Source organism: Pelecanus crispus, chromosome 4, assembly GCF_030463565.1.
Source record: "Pelecanus crispus isolate bPelCri1 chromosome 4, bPelCri1.pri, whole genome shotgun sequence".
Lineage (NCBI taxonomy): Eukaryota > Metazoa > Chordata > Aves > Pelecaniformes > Pelecanidae > Pelecanus > Pelecanus crispus.
In genome coordinates, this window is record NC_134646.1 from 29,558,542 (window position 1) to 29,577,337 (window position 18,796).

The window sequence follows — 18,796 nt, forward strand, 5'->3', positions numbered from 1 at the left end:
GGATCAAATTGCACACTATTGTAACAGAATCAAAAATATACTTTCAGTACTAATGCAGTTAATTTCTTGAAAGTATTATAGGGGCTAAAACATGTTTTATCCATTTGGAAATATGAAACAGATTCATTGCTAGGTCAATTTTCTAAATTATATCCTTCTCTAAACACATTACAAACTTTCAACACAGTAGTTTATCTAAGGACTAGCCTTAAAACCATATAACATTCTTGAAAGCCTTTCAAAAATGCAGAGGTTATTAAATTAAGACAGTTATAACCTCTAAATTACTTTTCCTGTACACATCTAGCACAGGACTTCTGGCCTCTGCTCCAGCACAATGCCTACATAGTATTTGGAACTATGCTGTGCGTGGACACTTACACATGTTAATACAGTGACAAAGGACAGAATCGAAACATATGTTTTCAGTTGGCTGGAAAAGAGCAAAGGAACACAGCACGCTTGTCAAAATCTCATCGAGTTCAGCCAGGGAATATTCTTGCTCGGTGCTGGCCAGGCTAGGGAGGGAGTCAAGTGGAGATTACTTCTAAGCGGATGAATGAGTGAGGAGAAGGAAGTCAAGAGCACCTTAAAGTTATGCCAGCAGATGCCAGCTCTTCTGAAAATGGGTTAGAACAAACTCCAACAGAGTTTTAAGAAAGAAAAAAGGTCCTGCAGGAGCTTAAACAGCACAGGCTTCAGCTGGCCACAGCATTTCCCAAAGAGGCAGTGCCAATGTCATCTAAAGACACTTTGGCCCCTGCATGAATTTCATAAGAAACCCTGCATACAGAATACTTGGCTTAAGGTCTGTTTAAAATTATTTTTATTCGGCATTAGCAGCAGATACCATTTGTGCAGCCTCTTTGAACGATATGTTGCAGGCCCCACAAATACAAATCTTTCTCTGGACAACCTCTTCTATTCCTAGCTTTCAGCTACACAATTCTTCTCCAAATTGAAAGACTGTTGAGAAGAGGTGCTCTTTGAAGTCTCAGCTGAAAAAGAAAATGAGTATCATTGGCCTAATAAGATCTTTTGCCTGGAAGATAGTTTATGAGCTTTCCTTCTTAAATGTATCTTTTCTGTGTAGAATGCAAATTTCTGAAGTGCTCGCTGGGCTGTCAGGCATAGTATTTCTCCACCACAGCTCTGTGAAAGGATGGATAAAGTTATCTTTATGATTGAATTTAACCTTGATGGGGAGGTTCATGCCATTCCAGGTTGTTATCACACAAAAGACTTGTTTTTGTTGTTTTTCACTGTTTTTGGAGGCACCAGTAACGGTCTGCCACGGCAGGTACCAGAGGTTATAATTACAGAGCAGCATGGAGAGGTGGAAGCTGCTATTGCAGCCCAGGGGCAGGGATATAGCACCCAAGCTGCCCTCTGGGCAGGTACCTTGCTTGATGCAGGCTTTATGCAAGCGCAGCGCAAGTGTCAGGAGCATATCTGACTTCCTGCTCTCCTCACTAGAGCCCTGGCATGTCCCTTTCCGGAAAGCTAGCTCCAGACCGGCTCCCGGCACCGCGTCAGTCTTGTGCTGACACTTGTGCCTGCATTAAGATTATCTGCAAGCAGAACATGGGTGAGTTGAGACCTTGACGTCACCACCCCATCCTCCGCCCCCCAGCACTCACCTGCTTGTTTCTCAGGGGCTGAATCACTTCCTTGATGCAGAGATCCAGGTCGCTGATATAGTCTTTCTCCGTCTGCATGAGTTCTGCGATGATTTTCACCCTCTTGGCCATCATGCGTCTGCTAACTTGTTCTTCATCCTCCTGTGGCAAAGGGGCACGGGATGAGGACCCCACCTGTGGGGCCATTTTTTCTGTTTAAAAGAGGGAGATTTATGAGGAGCATCGTAATGCTGCGTGCCGGCCCAGCTTGCCCTGCACAACTGTGGGGGAACGTAACCGGTGCCTGTTAGAAACCCCCAAATTGCCACGGGGAGCAGGAAAGGAAGCATAAGAAATGGCAATCGCAGGTCAGCCCGAGTGTCGTTCCATTTCCCTCCTCTAAAAGTGGACAGGGGTTTGGCGAAGGAAACCATCCGTTTGGCAGCAAGGGGATAACCCATCACAGGCTCCTCCTGCTTCGATGTTTATGTATGTGGGCAGAAATTTTCCAGGGAGCACAGGAGAGTCTGATCCTTGTCACACTGAAATTCAAGGATAGCTGATGCCCTTCTACTGCTTTGAAAATACAGTGTCGGTCTGACATCTATTATGATTTGGAGGATGGGAGGAAGTATGTTCCTGTGGAAGAAAAAGGCTGTGTTTACCATAAATAAGCTTCACCGGAATAACCTTCGCTCTGTACAATGTAATGTTGAGTCTATTCATGGGAGGCTGAGGGCTGTAGGTACTAGAAGACAAACTTTCAAATGAAGACAATGTTACTGACAATGACAATGAAACCTCCAACTCTGTTTGAAAAGATTTCTTTCAAAGACGCAAAGGAATTACAGGAGAATATGGGAAAACCTTTAATGATCAATAACATACATTTCTTGGAACAACAGAGATCATTGGGATCAGGACATTCTTAACTGTTTTTCCATACTTAAGACCTAGAATATATGATTTGTTCCAAATACATGGAAATGCAAGCGAGTCTTCTACAGACAGGTAATTTATGTATGCCGCAGGACCTGCACAAAACCTATTTATCTGTAATGATGGTCTTTCCTTTTGCTGGTTTGTAAGCCAGCCTGCAGACATCCATGTCATCTGTACAAAGGGCACAGAATTTTATCTGTGTACACTGAAAATCTGTATTTTTCATTAGGAAAAACACACACACACACACAAAAGGTGAAAGATTTCAGAGGCTATTCTGGTGTTTTTCTGCTAGCCACAAGATGGTGCAGAGCACCAACAAAGATGGACATATCATTACCTTACTCATCTCTGCATTACCCAGGTCGTGCTTTGACAGCACCAGCTTTTATTGCTCAGCGGCAAAGGACGGGAATCTCTGCCGAGGATCAGACTGCTACGCCTTCGTGTCAACTTCTAGTAGGGAGCGTACTGTATAATGAGGCAATAGCAAGCAGTATCTGTTGCTTTGCTCGCTGATAGCCAATACTGAATCTATTGCAGTTGTTTGAATTGATTGTCAAGGGCGAGGTCATGAGTGCTGAAGAGAGCGTCCAACAGCGTGCAACTCATCAGTACAACACCGGCCAAGGCTGTAGATGACCTGGAGCTGGACTTGTGGGAAAACCAAGCAGCTTTCAGGAGAGAAGGTTTTAAGCCGCCTTCCGCTGAGAGGTGTAAAATGTTATAAATCCAATCTATCGTCATCCCCAACCCCTTCTACAATTATGCTGACCACTGATACTCAGAAAGGACAGGTTTTTTATTAATCCTTCTCCTATCAGGTTTTCTAGAGAGACTGATGTGGCCACAGTTATTGTTTTAAGTAGTTGCTTTTGGGACTGCACCTCTGCCTCTGTACTGATAGTTTTAAACAGTGAGGACAAGGAACCCAAACAAACCCAGGAGGGGGGCTGGTTTTTCAGACTTTTTTGTATTTAGATGTACTTTTTACCTTTGAGGTTTTAGCCTTGAGGTCTGTGTATAACACAAGCATGAACATTTTGTCCTCAAGTTTGTACACAGACAGTAAAATGGAAACATGATGAGGATGTCTCCCCTCTGCAAGGCTTGGGCTATCGAAAGAATTTTAAGCTGAACCTTGCCCTAGTGAGTCCATGCTGGCGCAAGTGCACAGACTGCACAGGAGCTCGCACTGCTGCAGAGCTCATCCACCAAAGGTGCTCTGTGCTGGAAGAAACAGACTCTGCCCTTATTGTAGTGAGGAGGAGAGCAAAACCGGTACCAGTGTCACTCCTCAGCTCCCTCTGAGCAATTTTCTGCTGGGGTTGCAGAATTAGACCTGCTGTTTACGTGCTAAAATAGCAGATGCTTTTTTCTCTAAAAACTTACCGTATGTAACCACATTTATGAATTCATAAGGAACCACATGAACAATCCATTTCCGTTCCAGTTCTGCACCAAAATCAGCATTTTTCTTGAGATCTGGTGTGAAAATGTTTGCATGTGTGTCAGTACGTGAGAGTTCAAGGCAACTCCTGAGAAACTGCAGAGAGGACCAGACATCCTGGAAGATCTCAGAAGTGTCATTTCATCTCAGATGCAGCACTGTTATGATATCAGATGGAATTTGAAGGTAAACACAAGATGCTGTGCAAAAGAACTTTCTAATCAGAACTTTCTAATACTGGTGGCAGGGGAGGGCATTATATGAGCAAAATAAAGCCCCTGTATCCCACTTCAGGCTTGAAGCCGCAATCGCTCGAGAGGCTGTTCTTTCAGTTTATGTCATTAGATCACCCTGATCAAATTTGATTCTTGAATTATGTCAGGACTCATCTATTATCCTTATTGCATGATAGATAATAATGCCAGGAAAGAAAAACTATTCTCAACAGGAAGAAATAACTGTGAGAAATATCAGGTAGATGTTGTTTCCTTATAGAGAACATGTTTTTTAATAAATGTATCCTTTTGTTAAAAGTAATATAATTTTCCATTTTCACTCAATACGTTCACTTTTTCATTTCAGGCATGTCTGTCTCTATAGAATGCAACAGCAAGATCCTGAAGTGATGATTACAGCCAAAACCTGTGATTTCATGTTCAGCTGATTGCTTTTGACCAGTTTGAGAACATTAGTAGCTTGCTGAAATCCTTGTGGAGTAAATGAAAGTTTAATGAATGCACAAACAGCAAGTGCATATCTGAAATACAAGCTGATTCGTTTCTACCTGGTAACATGTAGCAGCCCCGGAACAGTTCGAGGGAGAGGATTAGCAGGAAGAGACATTGCTGTGGATTAACTGTTACAGTAAGAATATGGCTCATTTGTCCTCGGAGGTGCCAGGTTTAGAAAAAAGAAAAAACTGTCTGTTGAATGGTTTATGAGATGGCTACGTCTTACGACCAGTTCACAAAAAAGTAATTGGTACTTTTAGTAGGCATAAAAATGTGAAGTAGAAGGTAGTGTTTGCAATTGTTGCTTTGCAGTGTCAGTCGTCTGCAGGAGTCGCCTTTCTGGAGGACTTTGCTTTGGAGAGGAAGGTGATGACTTTGGTTTTCCAGCTGTGTATTGAAGTACACGTCTCTAAGTTGCAAGAAACAAGAGGTTCACCATGTGATGACACGGACAAAGCAGCCACACATCTTAGAAGAACAGTTTCTTGCAAGTGTGAAATCTAAAAATATCACCCAGATGGAGACACCCAGCAATGTAGCAAGAGCACGAAGGAACAGAGCCTGCAATGTGCAAGTGCGGCAGCTCTCTTCTCGGCCCAGGGGAGGTATTGAGGGATCCACAGCAAGCGACTGGAGGAACAGCCAGGGCAGGTTTGCAAGATCTACACATGCAAATTTCCCTGGCTTTCCCACCTATAGAGTGAGAAGCTCCAAGAGGCCTGCTCTATCCATCCTTCCTCCCAGGTAAGATGCTCAGCTTGGATATTATGTTTGTCCTTGGGGACGGGACCCAGGTTTTCTCTCCATCTAATGCTTTCCATCTGGCAGTGAAGGTACTGGCACAGAATACAGCAACAAGTACAGTGACGCTGGTGCATGGAGTGAGTAACAGGCCTTTTCATTACTTAGGCAGTGTTTGGAGGACACCAAAAGGAGCGCAAGTTCTGCACTCATGCTGTGCAGATCCAGGGATTTTGCTTGACACAAGGGAGCAGCGAAGGCATAAGTTATCAAGGTATAACAAACAAATTACAGCATTACTGTGTTTTCACATGTGAAACCCAAGTCTCACACCACCCCAGATAAAATTATTCCTCTATGAAAGCAAGTCCTCAGATAGCCTGTACCCTCAGATAACCTAGCAATTACACACAGGAATGTACACCGGCTTTTATCAGCTGGATTTGGGAATGTAACGCAGGCAGCCAAGTTCAGATACTGCTGCTGTGGCAGCTTTCCTCTCCCCCCTCGTATCTCCGCTCGCACGGTGGCCCATGCTCTGGCCCTTACACCCCTGCTTCCGCTGTGGGTGCCGGGAAGGCTGCAGAGCACAGGGACATTGGGATCCTTGGAAGTGAGGGAACCTGAAATGGGACAAACAGCGGGAAAGGATGGAGCGTCCTACTGCGTGCGGGAGAAGTGCATCACATGAGCTAACACACAAGGAGTTTTACTCCAGATCCCCCTCCCCTTGTGAGGGACCGCTTCATAGGGGGGGTGTTATAGTTTTGCACCACAGTTATTACAGTGCACCAATATGGTGCAAACATGGTGTGAATTAGATCCGCTGAGCTCCAAGTTGGGCACTGAAATACAAAAGGATTGGGAGAGGGTTGTGGAAAACGCCTTTTTTGCTTTTACTCACAGACGCACATAACAGCAGCATTGTTCAGGAGCGGGTTTGTAGCACACGGGCTGCGAGTTACACATGCAAAAAGCCCCTTTTCTGAACACAGGAGGAGAACACTGCAGGACCAGGATGACCTTGCGCCAGTCTTCCTGGGCAACAGGTTCGCTCATAAAATCTGCATCAGAGACTTCGTTGCAATTAGGTCATTCAATCTTTGATCATTTTTCTGTTCCATAAGGTACAGAAAATATTTACATTCAACACACAAGTTCTTTCTTCAATTCCTTGACAGCAGACCGCTTTAATTATATGTGTGCTGACAGGACTACAGAGAGATCCCATGTGACCGCAGTGGAAGGGAAGAAAGCTTATCATCAGGTGACAGCAGAATGCCCTTATTGTTAGTGCCGATACTTACAAATAAACCTTTCCAGCGTGTCATATACCGGTATAAATATACCACTCCTGTGGCATTGAGCTAATATATTAATAAAGTAAAAACCGAGGAAGGGCTGCATCTGAACCGCTTCCCCTGGGACACAGGCGCCTCAAGATGTGGCACCGATTAGCTGTACGAACTGTGAGCTGCATGACCCACAACGCAAAGTATCCCAATTAATAAAACGTTTGCTAATATGCTCAGAGAAGGATCTGTAAACCTCCTTGGGTCCTAGTCTTCACTCCCTTACTCCAGCTGCTGTTATTAGTTATGCTGCAGTAGCTCCTAAGAGTCCTAAGCCACACGGAAGGACTTGATTGTGCTAAGTGCTGTGCAAACACAGCAGCACAAAATGGATTCTGCTCTGAAAAGATCAGCTCGCTTCCCAGCCTGGCTGCCACTGCAACAAGTTCAAAGAATAACTCCAGCTTTATTGCAGTGCAAGTTAACAGAATTAGATGCTCCGAGCTTAAATTCGCACGGGAGAAAATAAAAGTATTTGTTAGATTGCAATTTCTCATCACAGGGCACAGGGGGGTATTTTCATCAAGCCGTCTCCTGCACTTTAAGAAATAATCTGGACTTCTACTCCTTACTGTACTTCAGCAAACGAGCCGCTCCAAAGATCAATACATTTTGCAGTGAAATAGGATATTATCTGCATTGTAGTCCATAGAAAGTTAATCAGTAAGTATAGCACAAAGCAAATAAGGAACTGGGGAGAGGCACGGAGGATCTTTACTCCTGGCAGCAGGTGCATGTGCAGCCCACGCAGGAAGAAGCGGTGCGCTGTGCAGGCAGGGAGGAGGATGGGATGGAGGAAGGTGCCCTGCTTCTGTACACCAAGGGGTAGCAGCTTTCCAGGAATTTGTATAATTTTGCAGGTTTCTGTGTCATTTCTGGTGTTGGTTATTTCTCCTAACTACATCAGACACAGGCAAAACGTGAAATTCAGGGTTCAGATATGAGCTCTGAGGCGATATATTGTGGTAGCTGTGTGATCTGAATTGCTGTATCTATTACAGGTATGTCACTGATGTATTTGAAATTGAAGCACCTGCAAATCATTTAACAGTGCAGTTGACCCACTCACAGCTAAAGTTATAAGGGAGTTAATATGTAGCAGATTTGTAAGACAAGGAGTATTTTCAAAGCATATATTGTCTCACTGAACACTGCAAATGTGATCTCCGATTCCTTCTGGGAACCCACCATTTCTATAGCTCATTTTTCACACCAAGCACAAGTTCAGTATATGATTATTAACAAAACCAACAATCTGTCCAAAACCTAACAGACAGTGAATTATGTTTTAATTTCCTTTTCATGGTCTGCCCTTTGTGGTTGATAGCATCTATCCCCATGATACATTGTATCTTAATCTGCCCTGATCTTGCAAACATTCATGTGCCAATAACTACATCAAGCAAACTCCTCTTGCTGAAATACATGGGTACTCACAGTACGGTAGCTTTAGGTTAATTCAAAGACTGAGCCCAACATTAATGCAATACATAGATACTAATATAGTTACTTTTACAGCTGCTACAGATGGATTTGCACTGTAGAAAAGAGACCAGCTCCTACCAGCTAAACAGCTACGGATAATACATTTGAAAACAGAGCTGCTAAATACCATGTTGTGCCATTGCTTAAGGAAGGTAGCAAGTTCTTCATTCCTCTTGAAAGGACATACGTGCAGGATTTTCTAGTGAATGTAGAGCACAGCACTGCATAGAAATATCACAGGAGCTGTGTCTTAGCTCTTATAATGACCCTGCATCCACCACAAATGCTAGTGAATATATCTTCCTTAACCCCATTCTTCCCTCTTTAGAAAAGCAGTGCTTCTGTCCAGTTGATGGAGAACTATGGAAGAAAAAAAAAATATATATATTTTGGCTTGACCAAGGTATTTCTGGACTCATCCAAGAATGCAACAACAACCCAAGTTCTGGATGACTGCATGGTTGTATCAGGAACCTGACATTTGATAGCAATCGCCTCTTCCCCTATCTAAAATGGGGCTGCAGGCATTTGGTTATCTCACAGGATGAGTTGAAATAGATGCATTAATGCTTGCTAAGCTCTTTGAGAATATAATGGTTACTTTGCATCTTGTTTCCTTTTTAAAAAGAGTAAAGCCAGGAGGTGTTGCATGGCCTTTCACACCAGATAAGGTATTGAATAGATGTGTCTAGTATAATAATTAACAATGAAAATGCTTTCTTGTGTTTTTAATGAATCCTTAATTTTAAAGTGTAAAACACTTGCAGAGGTTTGCACCTTTGACAACGCTATTGTGCTCATGTTTGTAGATTTACAGAGCAAACCACCTTGATTACACTGGAGATCTGGGTGGTAGGCTCCCTTTCTCACTCTTTATAGAAAACATTTTGGATTCTGTATAAAACAGCAAAACTTAAGAGAAATCCAAGGGCAGAAACTGAATTCTCAGGAGTTTGTATGCCTGACTGCTTGCTCACTTGTTTTTTGTTTTTTTGATTGTTTGTTTATAGGCTTTTACTTGGGGACCTGTATTTCTAGCACACTGAGCTGCACTTCGAGCATATACTTCAGAGCTGCTGGAAATGGCTGGCAGGGGCAACAGCCTGGTTTCTACTCAGGGAACCATATAAACCACGCAGAGGACTGGAAGGGCCCTCGAGAGATGTCTTGCCCTTGCCATACCTTGTGCGAATGTGCTGCAATGCTGATGTAGGCATTGCGGTGTAAAGACAGCTTGGTCCCCGTACTCCACCTAGATTGCCTACCACTAGCAGAGATGAGCGTCCTGCAGCCTCTGACTCTTGGCTTCCCAGCCCTGCTCACAGAGGGATTCCCTTCTGCAGGGTTTGCTCCTGTCTTACACGTCCTTGTCCGTACTAATACCAACCACAGCTCTGCAGGCTGTCTGTTAGAAAACATATTAACAGGGGACTGTAGAAGGGAGGGGCAAGGAAACACAGAGCTTTTCTTCCAATTCATGTGGGAAACAAGCGCAAATTATTACCATTTGTATCTTTTTGCAAAGCATTTACCTTTCTAGGGTGATCGGAGAGTCCCGACCTGGTGATACACAACAGACCATTTATGTCACCAACAGATCTGCCGGCTTTTCTTACCAAGAATGGAGAACTCAAAAGCTTTGGGCCAATAAAACCACTTCCCTCACCTTGGGGTAAGCTGCTTCACATCCAAGCACTAGTAGGAAAAATGAAGACCATAAAGGCGTACAATCATAGCACATCATCAGCTCTGGCAGGTAACACACTAGGTCTGGGATCCGTGGTCATTACCAGATCCAGGCACATCTAGCTCACCAAAATTTGATCCAGATCAGGCCTTGGCACACAACAATTTCTTTCTCTTGAGACTGTAAATACACTTCATAGGAATTTCTACCAACTTTGTATTTTCACTCTGAGGACAGGCAACTTGTAATCCAATATAAAGCCTGCAGATACCTTGTTAACCCATCACCATTCTTCTTGAAGGAACACGAGCAAGAAGAGTGAGCCAATACCGGACTTGTGCTTTGCAATAGGTGGCCACGGCAGTCTCAGCCGGTGGCAGAAGCTGTAAAGCTGGATTTACCGTCTCCTTGGACTGCTGCCATAAACATAACCTCATGCTCTGCCATGACTACCTAGGCTTCCCCGCCTCCTTTGCTCCTGATTTTAAACAAGAGACATTCATCGCATGAATACACCTGACACGGGACAGAAAGATCTCGTATTTTTGCTGGATACTGCTCTGATAACCTCGGCCTCACCTGGGCAACCCCCTTCCTGGGTAAAATACCTGCTGTTTTGGTGGGACATGTGCCAGGAGCTGGCCTGTCCAGCCATAGCAATCCGTGCTTGTACCCTGAAACACCCCCGCCAGATCCCTGCAGCACGTGCCTGACTTAACTGACAACCTTTTCATCTTCTCATTGATTAGCTATCACGAGGAGGGAACAGCATAATCGATGAACTGCTCTGTTGTTTGCAGTGTATGCAGCCCCCATAGAAATCCTATTATTTTCAGGTTTATTATTTTATTTTCTGCTTTTATTGTCTCTCTGAAAGAATGCTACTTTCTAATTAAGTGCATCAAAACCATAATACAGCAACCCAAAGTGTCTTCCTATTTTATTTCCCCATAAAGGATTATTGCCACAAGAGTGACTGTCACTAGGCAGTTATATCACTATTAGTAATACATGCTTATATTATAATAATACTCAAACCCCGCATTTGTGATGAGACCCTGTTGTTCAAGACGCTGGAAAACCACAGAAATTCATAAGTTTGTGTTCCAGAGCACTCCCAGAAATAGCCATACACATTCTTCATGTTTTTCCTCAATTTGTTGCATCGCATTTAATTTTTGATTGACAGGCCCAATACTGACATAATTTGCCAGTTTCTGGTCCAGATGCAATTTGGTTATTTGAAAAGAAACCCTCTCCATAATGGTATAATTTGAATCAGCATATGCATCAAAACATGTATTTGGACGTACTTCAGTTCAGGCTTGTACAATCTGAGGAACAGATAAACATATTATAGATCCTGGTATTTTTAACGGAAAGAAAAAACTGTCCTTGATGCTTCTAATTAGTTAGCATATACCCCACTTGACACGACAACCAAAGACAGGTAGGATGGAGCCATCGTATTTTCACATTACTGTTTGCGTTGCAAATGCGTTCTGGTGACGACCGAGAAAGATCCCGGTTGCACACGCATGTTGCAGGAACACCCCAAAACCTTCGACTGCATTTTCCAAAAGTCCACAGGACATTATTTAGAAAAATTAGGAGAACCGTTTCACACCCTGGACGTGGGGGGCAAGGGTGAGAGGGGACAATTGCTCACTGTGAGCGTCTGGGGGCAGAGACTGCCATTCCCTTCTTTATCTCTTCATCTCCAGACTGCAGCCTGGAGGGCGTCGAGATACCACCCCAGCCCAGAGCATCCCTAGCAGCAGAGCACCAGGCAAGCTTTCCCGGTACCTTGTAACTTCTGGCTGTACTCTGTCCTGTCGGACTGACTCCTCCTCAAGGTGCCGTGGTCCTCGGTGGCGGCGGTGCTCTCCACCACGGGCTCCGTCCTCCTCCTCTCCCCCATGTACAGCTTGTTCCTCAGCAGGGCCAAATTCCTTCTCCTGCCCCCCACGCCTTCCTTCCCTGGACAGCCCGTGCTCGCCATGGCCAGCCTCGCTCCGTGCGGGGGGCAATAGCTTGATTTTTAGGGAGGTGAACTCGCTGCCCAGGTGAAGGCTGGTTGCTTTGGGCTTGCTTTTGGAGCAGGGCTCCCCGGGCTGCACAGGGCCCGGGCTCAGCCCTGCCACCTGTGCCGGAGCGGCTCCACCCCCGGGCAGCAGGCGCCCCAGGCGGTGTTTGCATTCACCTGCCTTATGTGCAAGCACGCCCGGCGGGGCCGGTTTCAGAGCCAGCCCCAAAACCGTGGCCATTCACAGCCCGGTTTCCTTGCTTCTGGGGACGCTCCTCAGCCCGCCGCAGGGCTGTGGGTGCCGGCACCCCGAAGTGAAGCCACATGCTCCCAGCTTTGCCTGGGTTGCCCCTGCCGTACGCTAGCAGGGAGATGCCCGGGTGCGGCAGGGCACGGCCACGCTCTCATCGGACGCCTTCCCACTCCGTCCTGTACTGCCGGGGCAGCGGGGAAGCAGAGAGCAAGGCGAACGGGAAGAGGAGGCCAGCCACCCCCTTGACCCTCGCTCCTTCTCCTTCCCCAGTGCCCAGCCTGCAGCCTGGTCAGGACCCCAACTCCTCATGTATCGAACTGCATCTCCCAGGCTCCCGACCCCACCGAGAGGTGTAGCCTTTCAGCTGGAAACTCCTCATCTACAGGTTTGAAGGGAGACCAGTCCCCCAGGACAAGGAAGAAAAGAGCTGGGAGGGAGATGAAAACCCTTCCAGGAGGCAGGAAGCAGAGCGGAGCTGATGCTTGTCTCAAACCAGGCTGTGTCCTGCTTTACGCTATGCAGAGAGGTGACACAAAAGCCTGCCAAGGACCCGCAGAGACTGTCGTAACAGATCACTGTGCTCCGATGGCCGAGGAAGCGGACAGCAAAAACACCTGCTCGTAATACCTCTGGATCGGCCCCTGGAAAAGACCTTATTATCCTGTCTGTTAGCAATGGCCTCTGGCACGCAGGCACCGTCTAGTGATCCTCCGTAGCGCCGGTCTAATCAAGCTCATGTTAAAACAGCAGGAGCTGCTGGCATCTAAGCTTGGACCGGACTTATCCTGGGAAGAGCCCCAACAGCCATCAGCAGCAATCACTGCCGCTGCTCTGATACCCACCCCCTGCGGCCCTCCCTGCCCTAGGAAACGCCTGGCGGGAGCCCCGTGGAGCAGCCTAATCGGTGTCACTCTCCTGCACGCTCATTGCCACAGCATCTGCCGGGGGACACAACTAATATCCCTCTGACAAACGCTGGCAGAGCATATTGCTTTAGCGTTGCCACGCTGTGTCCCCGAAGGACTGCGTAGTAAAAACCAAGCGGGGACGCAGCGTAGTAGTGTAACCTCGTTTCCAACTTTTGTTTTTCTTTAAGGAGCTGGTCCTGTGATGCAACCTCCTGATCAAAGCCCCTCATTTGTACCCAGCAGTGAAAGGAAAAGGTCATGAAACTGTTAAGCAATTTACTGCGTCAAATTGCAGCACCACGCCAGTGCTGCACAAAGTGTCCAGCCCAAACACACAGCCTGGCAGAGGAATAAAGCAGTGAGGGGGATACTGGGAAGACTTTGTGCTCGGCAGAGAAGTCACGTATTATTACAGTGCTCGGCAGAGAAGTCACATATTATTACGTAGGCAATCCATGTGTTACGTCTCGCCTCCTCTTTGATATTCCCTAAGAAACTCTTTGTTTTGCAAGTCAGACCGCAAAAGTTCCTTGAAAGGCAGAGCAGTGGTGACAGCAGGCAGAGGCGTACGCAGGGACCCACCCGTGACACCCCTGTGACAAGCATCAAAGCCCCAGCAACAAGTAAACAGATTAAGGTGGGAGTTGAGAGAAATCAACCACCCCATTTCCTTACGCTGGGGACTCCCTGAGGTTTTTTTTTTTTTTTTTTCTCGAAGCAATGGCTTGGCATTCAGTGAGGTGGTAAAACTGGTTTAAACGGTCACCACCCTGACTGTCCCCCTCCCCCGGATAATTTCTTTCCCACTATTGCTGCAGGGTGTAAACACCCGCATTTGAGATGGAGGAACCGATCTGGCTGAAAACTCCCTCCCCCCTTTCCCCTGGGCTATTTTCCATCTGGATCTGTGCTCCTGTTTAGTTCATCACCCAGCTACGCAAGCAGTTGTGGCAGCATGAGGCAGGGGATGATGCGGGGGCACATGTGAGCAGCTGACGGTAGGGCTGACGGTTGCTTAAGCCAGCATTGCCCAGAGAAGGTATTTACCCCAGCCAGGATTTTATGGTGTCATGTTTTTCAGAAGACACAGGTCCCATCACTTATATGAGATTTCATTGTATTTATTTAAATTAAGATGGTTTGGGGGAGAACTGGGGAATATATTTTGGCTGGGTGGAGGTGGAAGAACAAACGTTATAGAATTCTTGGCTTTGTAGGCTCTCTGCCACACACGCAGAGTTACAGCCAAGATAGGATATAGTGCAGTTTGCTCAGGGGTTTATTACGACAGCAATCTACCCACATGCAAAAGTTGTCTTCCTCTTCCTCCTCAACTCAGTTGCAGGGTATGAACAGGTATGTGTTCGTTCAGCAAGGGAACAGTTGCGGGGAAAGCCGGCTGTGGTTTGCTGCTGCCTTTGTGTTTGCAATGGTTTATCTGGCTTCAGCCAGCAGCACTATTTCTGAGGCAGCCAGAAGCCCAGAGGTAGCTTACACTGCAGTTTGGAAATGTAGATGAGTACTTTCTGGAACCTCAGAATATCTCCTCTGTGCCACTCAGCATGGAAAAGGATGAAAATAGCATGTCTTCTGTAACACTCCAAGTGAGGGAGACACATTCAGGACCAGCGGCTTCCCTATCCCCTCTGGAGGGAGGGAGGTTTGAGACACATCCTGGTTTATCCATCGCCACGTTAAATCCAATCATTGTTTTACACTAGTGTGCTGTACTAGTGCAGTCAGTACAAGGAATATGTAAAAACAATCAGATGCATATTGAGCAAGAAACCCCTATAAACTCTTATTACTGTTTACTGTACTTTATCCGGACTATGACAAAATGCCACAGAAAGCACGGTCAGAACTGCATGTGAAGCACTCCAGCTGCCACTCACAATACTGCGAACAACCCTCTCTCAATTTCCAAATTACTCCTGCTCCCTTCTGGCCCCAGTAACAACTGATGGTCAAGCAGTATCAAAGCCACTAATCCGTCAGACAAGGGGGAATATTTGGCATCTGCGCGGACAAAATGCTCTTTTTACAATTAATGCGAAAATCTCTTTAACCGCTGTACGTTGTGCTCATTTAATTCTCCTAAGCAAACTGGAATCCAGTTGATGCGAGCAGCTACATAGGAGTTATTTGCATGGAAGCCACCCTGCTTAAGAGACAGAACAGGTGCTGGTGTCAACACAGAAAATATTGGCATTGTGTTCCCAAGCAACTGTATTAGACGCATATAAGAGCTTATTGTTGTACGGTCAATGCTAACCTTTATCTCAGTCCTGAGTTATAAACGAACCGGGAGCGCCATCAAGACTGATGGCCATTAAGTAAGCAAACAGTTATTTGTTTTCTTGTAATACCTCACAGCTGTTACAAAAGATTTCTTTATAACTTCGTACCCCAGACCATATATGAAAAATGCTGGTGCGGATTGACTACCGTGCCTGTTCCCTTTGATTAGAGGTACAGACCACTGCTGGAGTCCTGTGGCAATGACACTGGACTGCCATTTTAAAATTTGTTCACTGCAATGGCCAGCACAGCCACCAAGCGAAAACAGAGTCTCAATACGCAGCTGCAGAGTGACTTCACCAGCCAGCGCAAACTTTGCCCACATAAAGCGATTACACGCGACAGGCAGCGGAGAATCAGAAAGGTACCATGGTACTTCTGCAGAAAGCTGCCCTACCCTCCTCACAGGTGGAGTGCGAAAGCAAGGAGCGTAGATGTCTCTATAGCTCCCCGCCTCCATGCAAGGAAGCCTAGGTGCGTATAAAAGCAAGCCCGTATCTCTTGTCACTCTGCCTGTATGCACGAGTCATAGCAAAGACGGCTTCTGCGGGACAAAAAGTTTAGGCTTTGATAAGAGCACTCACGCGTAAGGCCCACTGAGGACTTTGAGCACTGGGAAGTTGCTAGTACATACACCCTACCTGTTTGCAGCTATACTGGTAAGATAAGAACAGAGCGACGTGTGAGGATAAAAGCAATAAAAAGGAAAGGCTTAAGGACAGGTAAAACTGGAGTCTACACATTGATTTTTCACAATGAATGAATCAAAATTACTTTGAAATATACATCGGAAAAAAAACTTCAAACACCTTTCAATAGTACAAAAAGAGAAAAAAGCCTGTCTCGTAGGTGGAAAGTTATTTAGCGTGGCAGTGTCGCCTTCACTCCTACTGTTGATCTTGCCAGACTGGTGATTCCTGTAGAGAAACAGGTCTTTAGAAGCAGGTGCACAGCAATAATTTCTTTTAGCCCTGGCTATAGTGTTTCTTGTCTAAATATCTGTAGAAGAAATTAATAAAGCATATGCCTGCCAGGGCTCAGGCTAAGGTGTGGATATTTTTAAGAAGGGATGGCTCAACCTATCAGGCTATGCAATCCATCTCCTCCGACTGCTGCGATGCTTTCTTACTCTGAACAAAGACTCTGCCCTAGTTTACACATACAAAAGGCTGATGCGTTTCATGCCTACAGAGAGGGACCCGGCTCTCAAACAAAACCCCTGCAGGAGAGGAGAGGGGATGCTGAGAGAAGGGTCAGCAGGGCTTGAATTGTCCTCGCAGCGCCAGCAGATCCGTCACTGCCCAGACGGGCCTTTGTGTCAGCCTGTGAAACGGGCTCGGAGCCGGGCCAGCTCCCAAAGGCGCCCATCTAAGGGCAGTGCTGCTTTGAAAGGGATTGGAGGTGCGGAGGAGAGGGCAACTCGCTAAGGAGCCGAGCAGCCCTTTGATTTCTTCAGGGTTACAGCCGCGCGGTGATTTTCTAAGGAAAATAACCTGACTCTGTTGATCAAGTAGATGGCACTGTGATATCAAAGCTAATGAGGAAAGACAAGCGAGCGAGCGAGGTACAGATAAAAGGACAGGAAGATGAATCTTCATTATTGTTATGTTTCGATGTAAAATAGGGGGGTGTAGAAATAACCAAAGATGAAATATTTTCTGTGGGATTCTTTGAGAACCTTATGTCTGGCGATTCACAGATCAAGAGGAGAACAGAGCCTAAAAAAGACTATCATAAGCAATAGGCGAGATTGTCCTTCTAGGTCCCTAATTTGAATGATCATAGATTTGCAGCTTCACACTAAAACTTCATGTTTCCGGACAGTATTTTCATAGCTGAACTGGAACCTTTTTTCGCTCCGTCTTTTTGTGCATGTGCATGTATGTGAAAGAATGAATGAAAGAATGAACAGGAAAGAAGACTATTTTGTGATTTCTGTTTCGTGACAGGGAAGTTGCTCTGGAGTAACAAAGGTAAGAGTCTTAAAAATTAAGTTTCAGTGGATACTCATAAACAAGTTTTGGTGGGAGTTACGGTAGGCTGAAAATGCTTGGTTGACGGGGCTTAAAATGAACTCAGTACAGATGCCCAGGAGGGAAGAAATAGGCATACCCTACAAAGCCTGACTCAGCCACAGTGTCCTGGCCTCTTGATCGGCAAATCACTTCCTAGGCAGAGGTCCAGAGAAGTTAGTCTGGCAAGTGAATCCTAACATACATTACGGGGAGCCTAACGAAACGCATGGCTAAAAACGAAGCTAACAGCTCAGAGAAACAATTTATTCAGAAAAAAACAGGGTGTAGACTTGACATCTTCCTATACATGATAGTGAATATTATGACTAAAAATGAATTTTGCATAAATACAGAGGATCAGTCGTTTTAAAGCAATAGGGCTAATGAAGTGAGTTCACCGCTACAACATAGGGTTCACAATCTGACCTAAGGTACTCAGTTTCTTTGGGACAGGGGCCTCCGTCTTTACTCACATTGAGCTGGAAAGTAACATAACCTGATAAACCAAATTCTAGTTACTGAAATACACAATTTGTCCCTTTTAGTTAGATGATGTAGTCTTTTGCTGCCATCAGGCATTCGTCAGAGCGTAAAATGCAAATACGCGAGTAGGCTGCGCGTAGACATCCTCTCCCAAATCCAGCTGTGCCAATGAAAGAGGTTACTGACTCCAACGACTGGTCATCCTCCTCCTGCTGCAGACGGTCAGTGCAAAGATCTGCAGAAGGAGTTGTTCACGCTCCTTAACTTGTTCCGTTTGAAAAGCAGCCCGGCTAACTTAGCCCACGTCCCGAAACTGCCTCAGCCTTGCTTGGCTTGATCGGAACTAGGGGGCACCGACAGGAGCTGATCCATCCGCACGTCGGTGAGGTGGTGACGGCTGAAGGAGTGAGCAGCGGCAGTGACCTGTTCCACCGAGGCGGCTGGACGGGGGGACGGCTGTGCGTGACTGCTGGCCTTCTGCACACAGGTAGCAGCAAAACAGAGGGCTGGCAGGAGCTGATTCCTTCAGATTAATGGTCTTATAAGCTATGGAGATAGAAGTTATATTACAGCAGAAGTTAACGATAATGATGTGATCACCAGTCAAGAGCAAACGCACTGAAATAGCACATAGTGGTACTAATGAAATTCTTCAAAGCCTTATTAGCTGAAAAGATGAAAATGATTTTCACTCAGGAGGAAGGGAAACTGTTTGGGTTTTTTTTAAATTATAACACAGATAATGTTTTCTGCATTTAATTTGCACAGCATTTTCATGGGCAAAACATTCATTTTATATATAA

General features: G+C 45.7%; 1 protein-coding gene across 1 annotated transcript in view; it reads right to left on the minus strand.

The window, feature by feature from the left end:
* ARHGEF38 (Rho guanine nucleotide exchange factor 38) overlaps window positions 1-12,009 on the minus strand; it is a 36,254-nt gene extending 24,245 nt beyond the window's left edge. The window contains exons 1-2 of the mRNA XM_009479911.2: window positions 11,814-12,009; window positions 1,641-1,831 (exon numbers count right to left, since the gene is read on the minus strand). Of these exons, the coding sequence (XP_009478186.1) occupies window positions 1,641-1,831; window positions 11,814-12,009 (387 nt within the window). The remainder of the gene's footprint in view (window positions 1-1,640; window positions 1,832-11,813) is intronic.
* Between the last annotated feature and the right edge of the window lie 6,787 nt (window positions 12,010-18,796).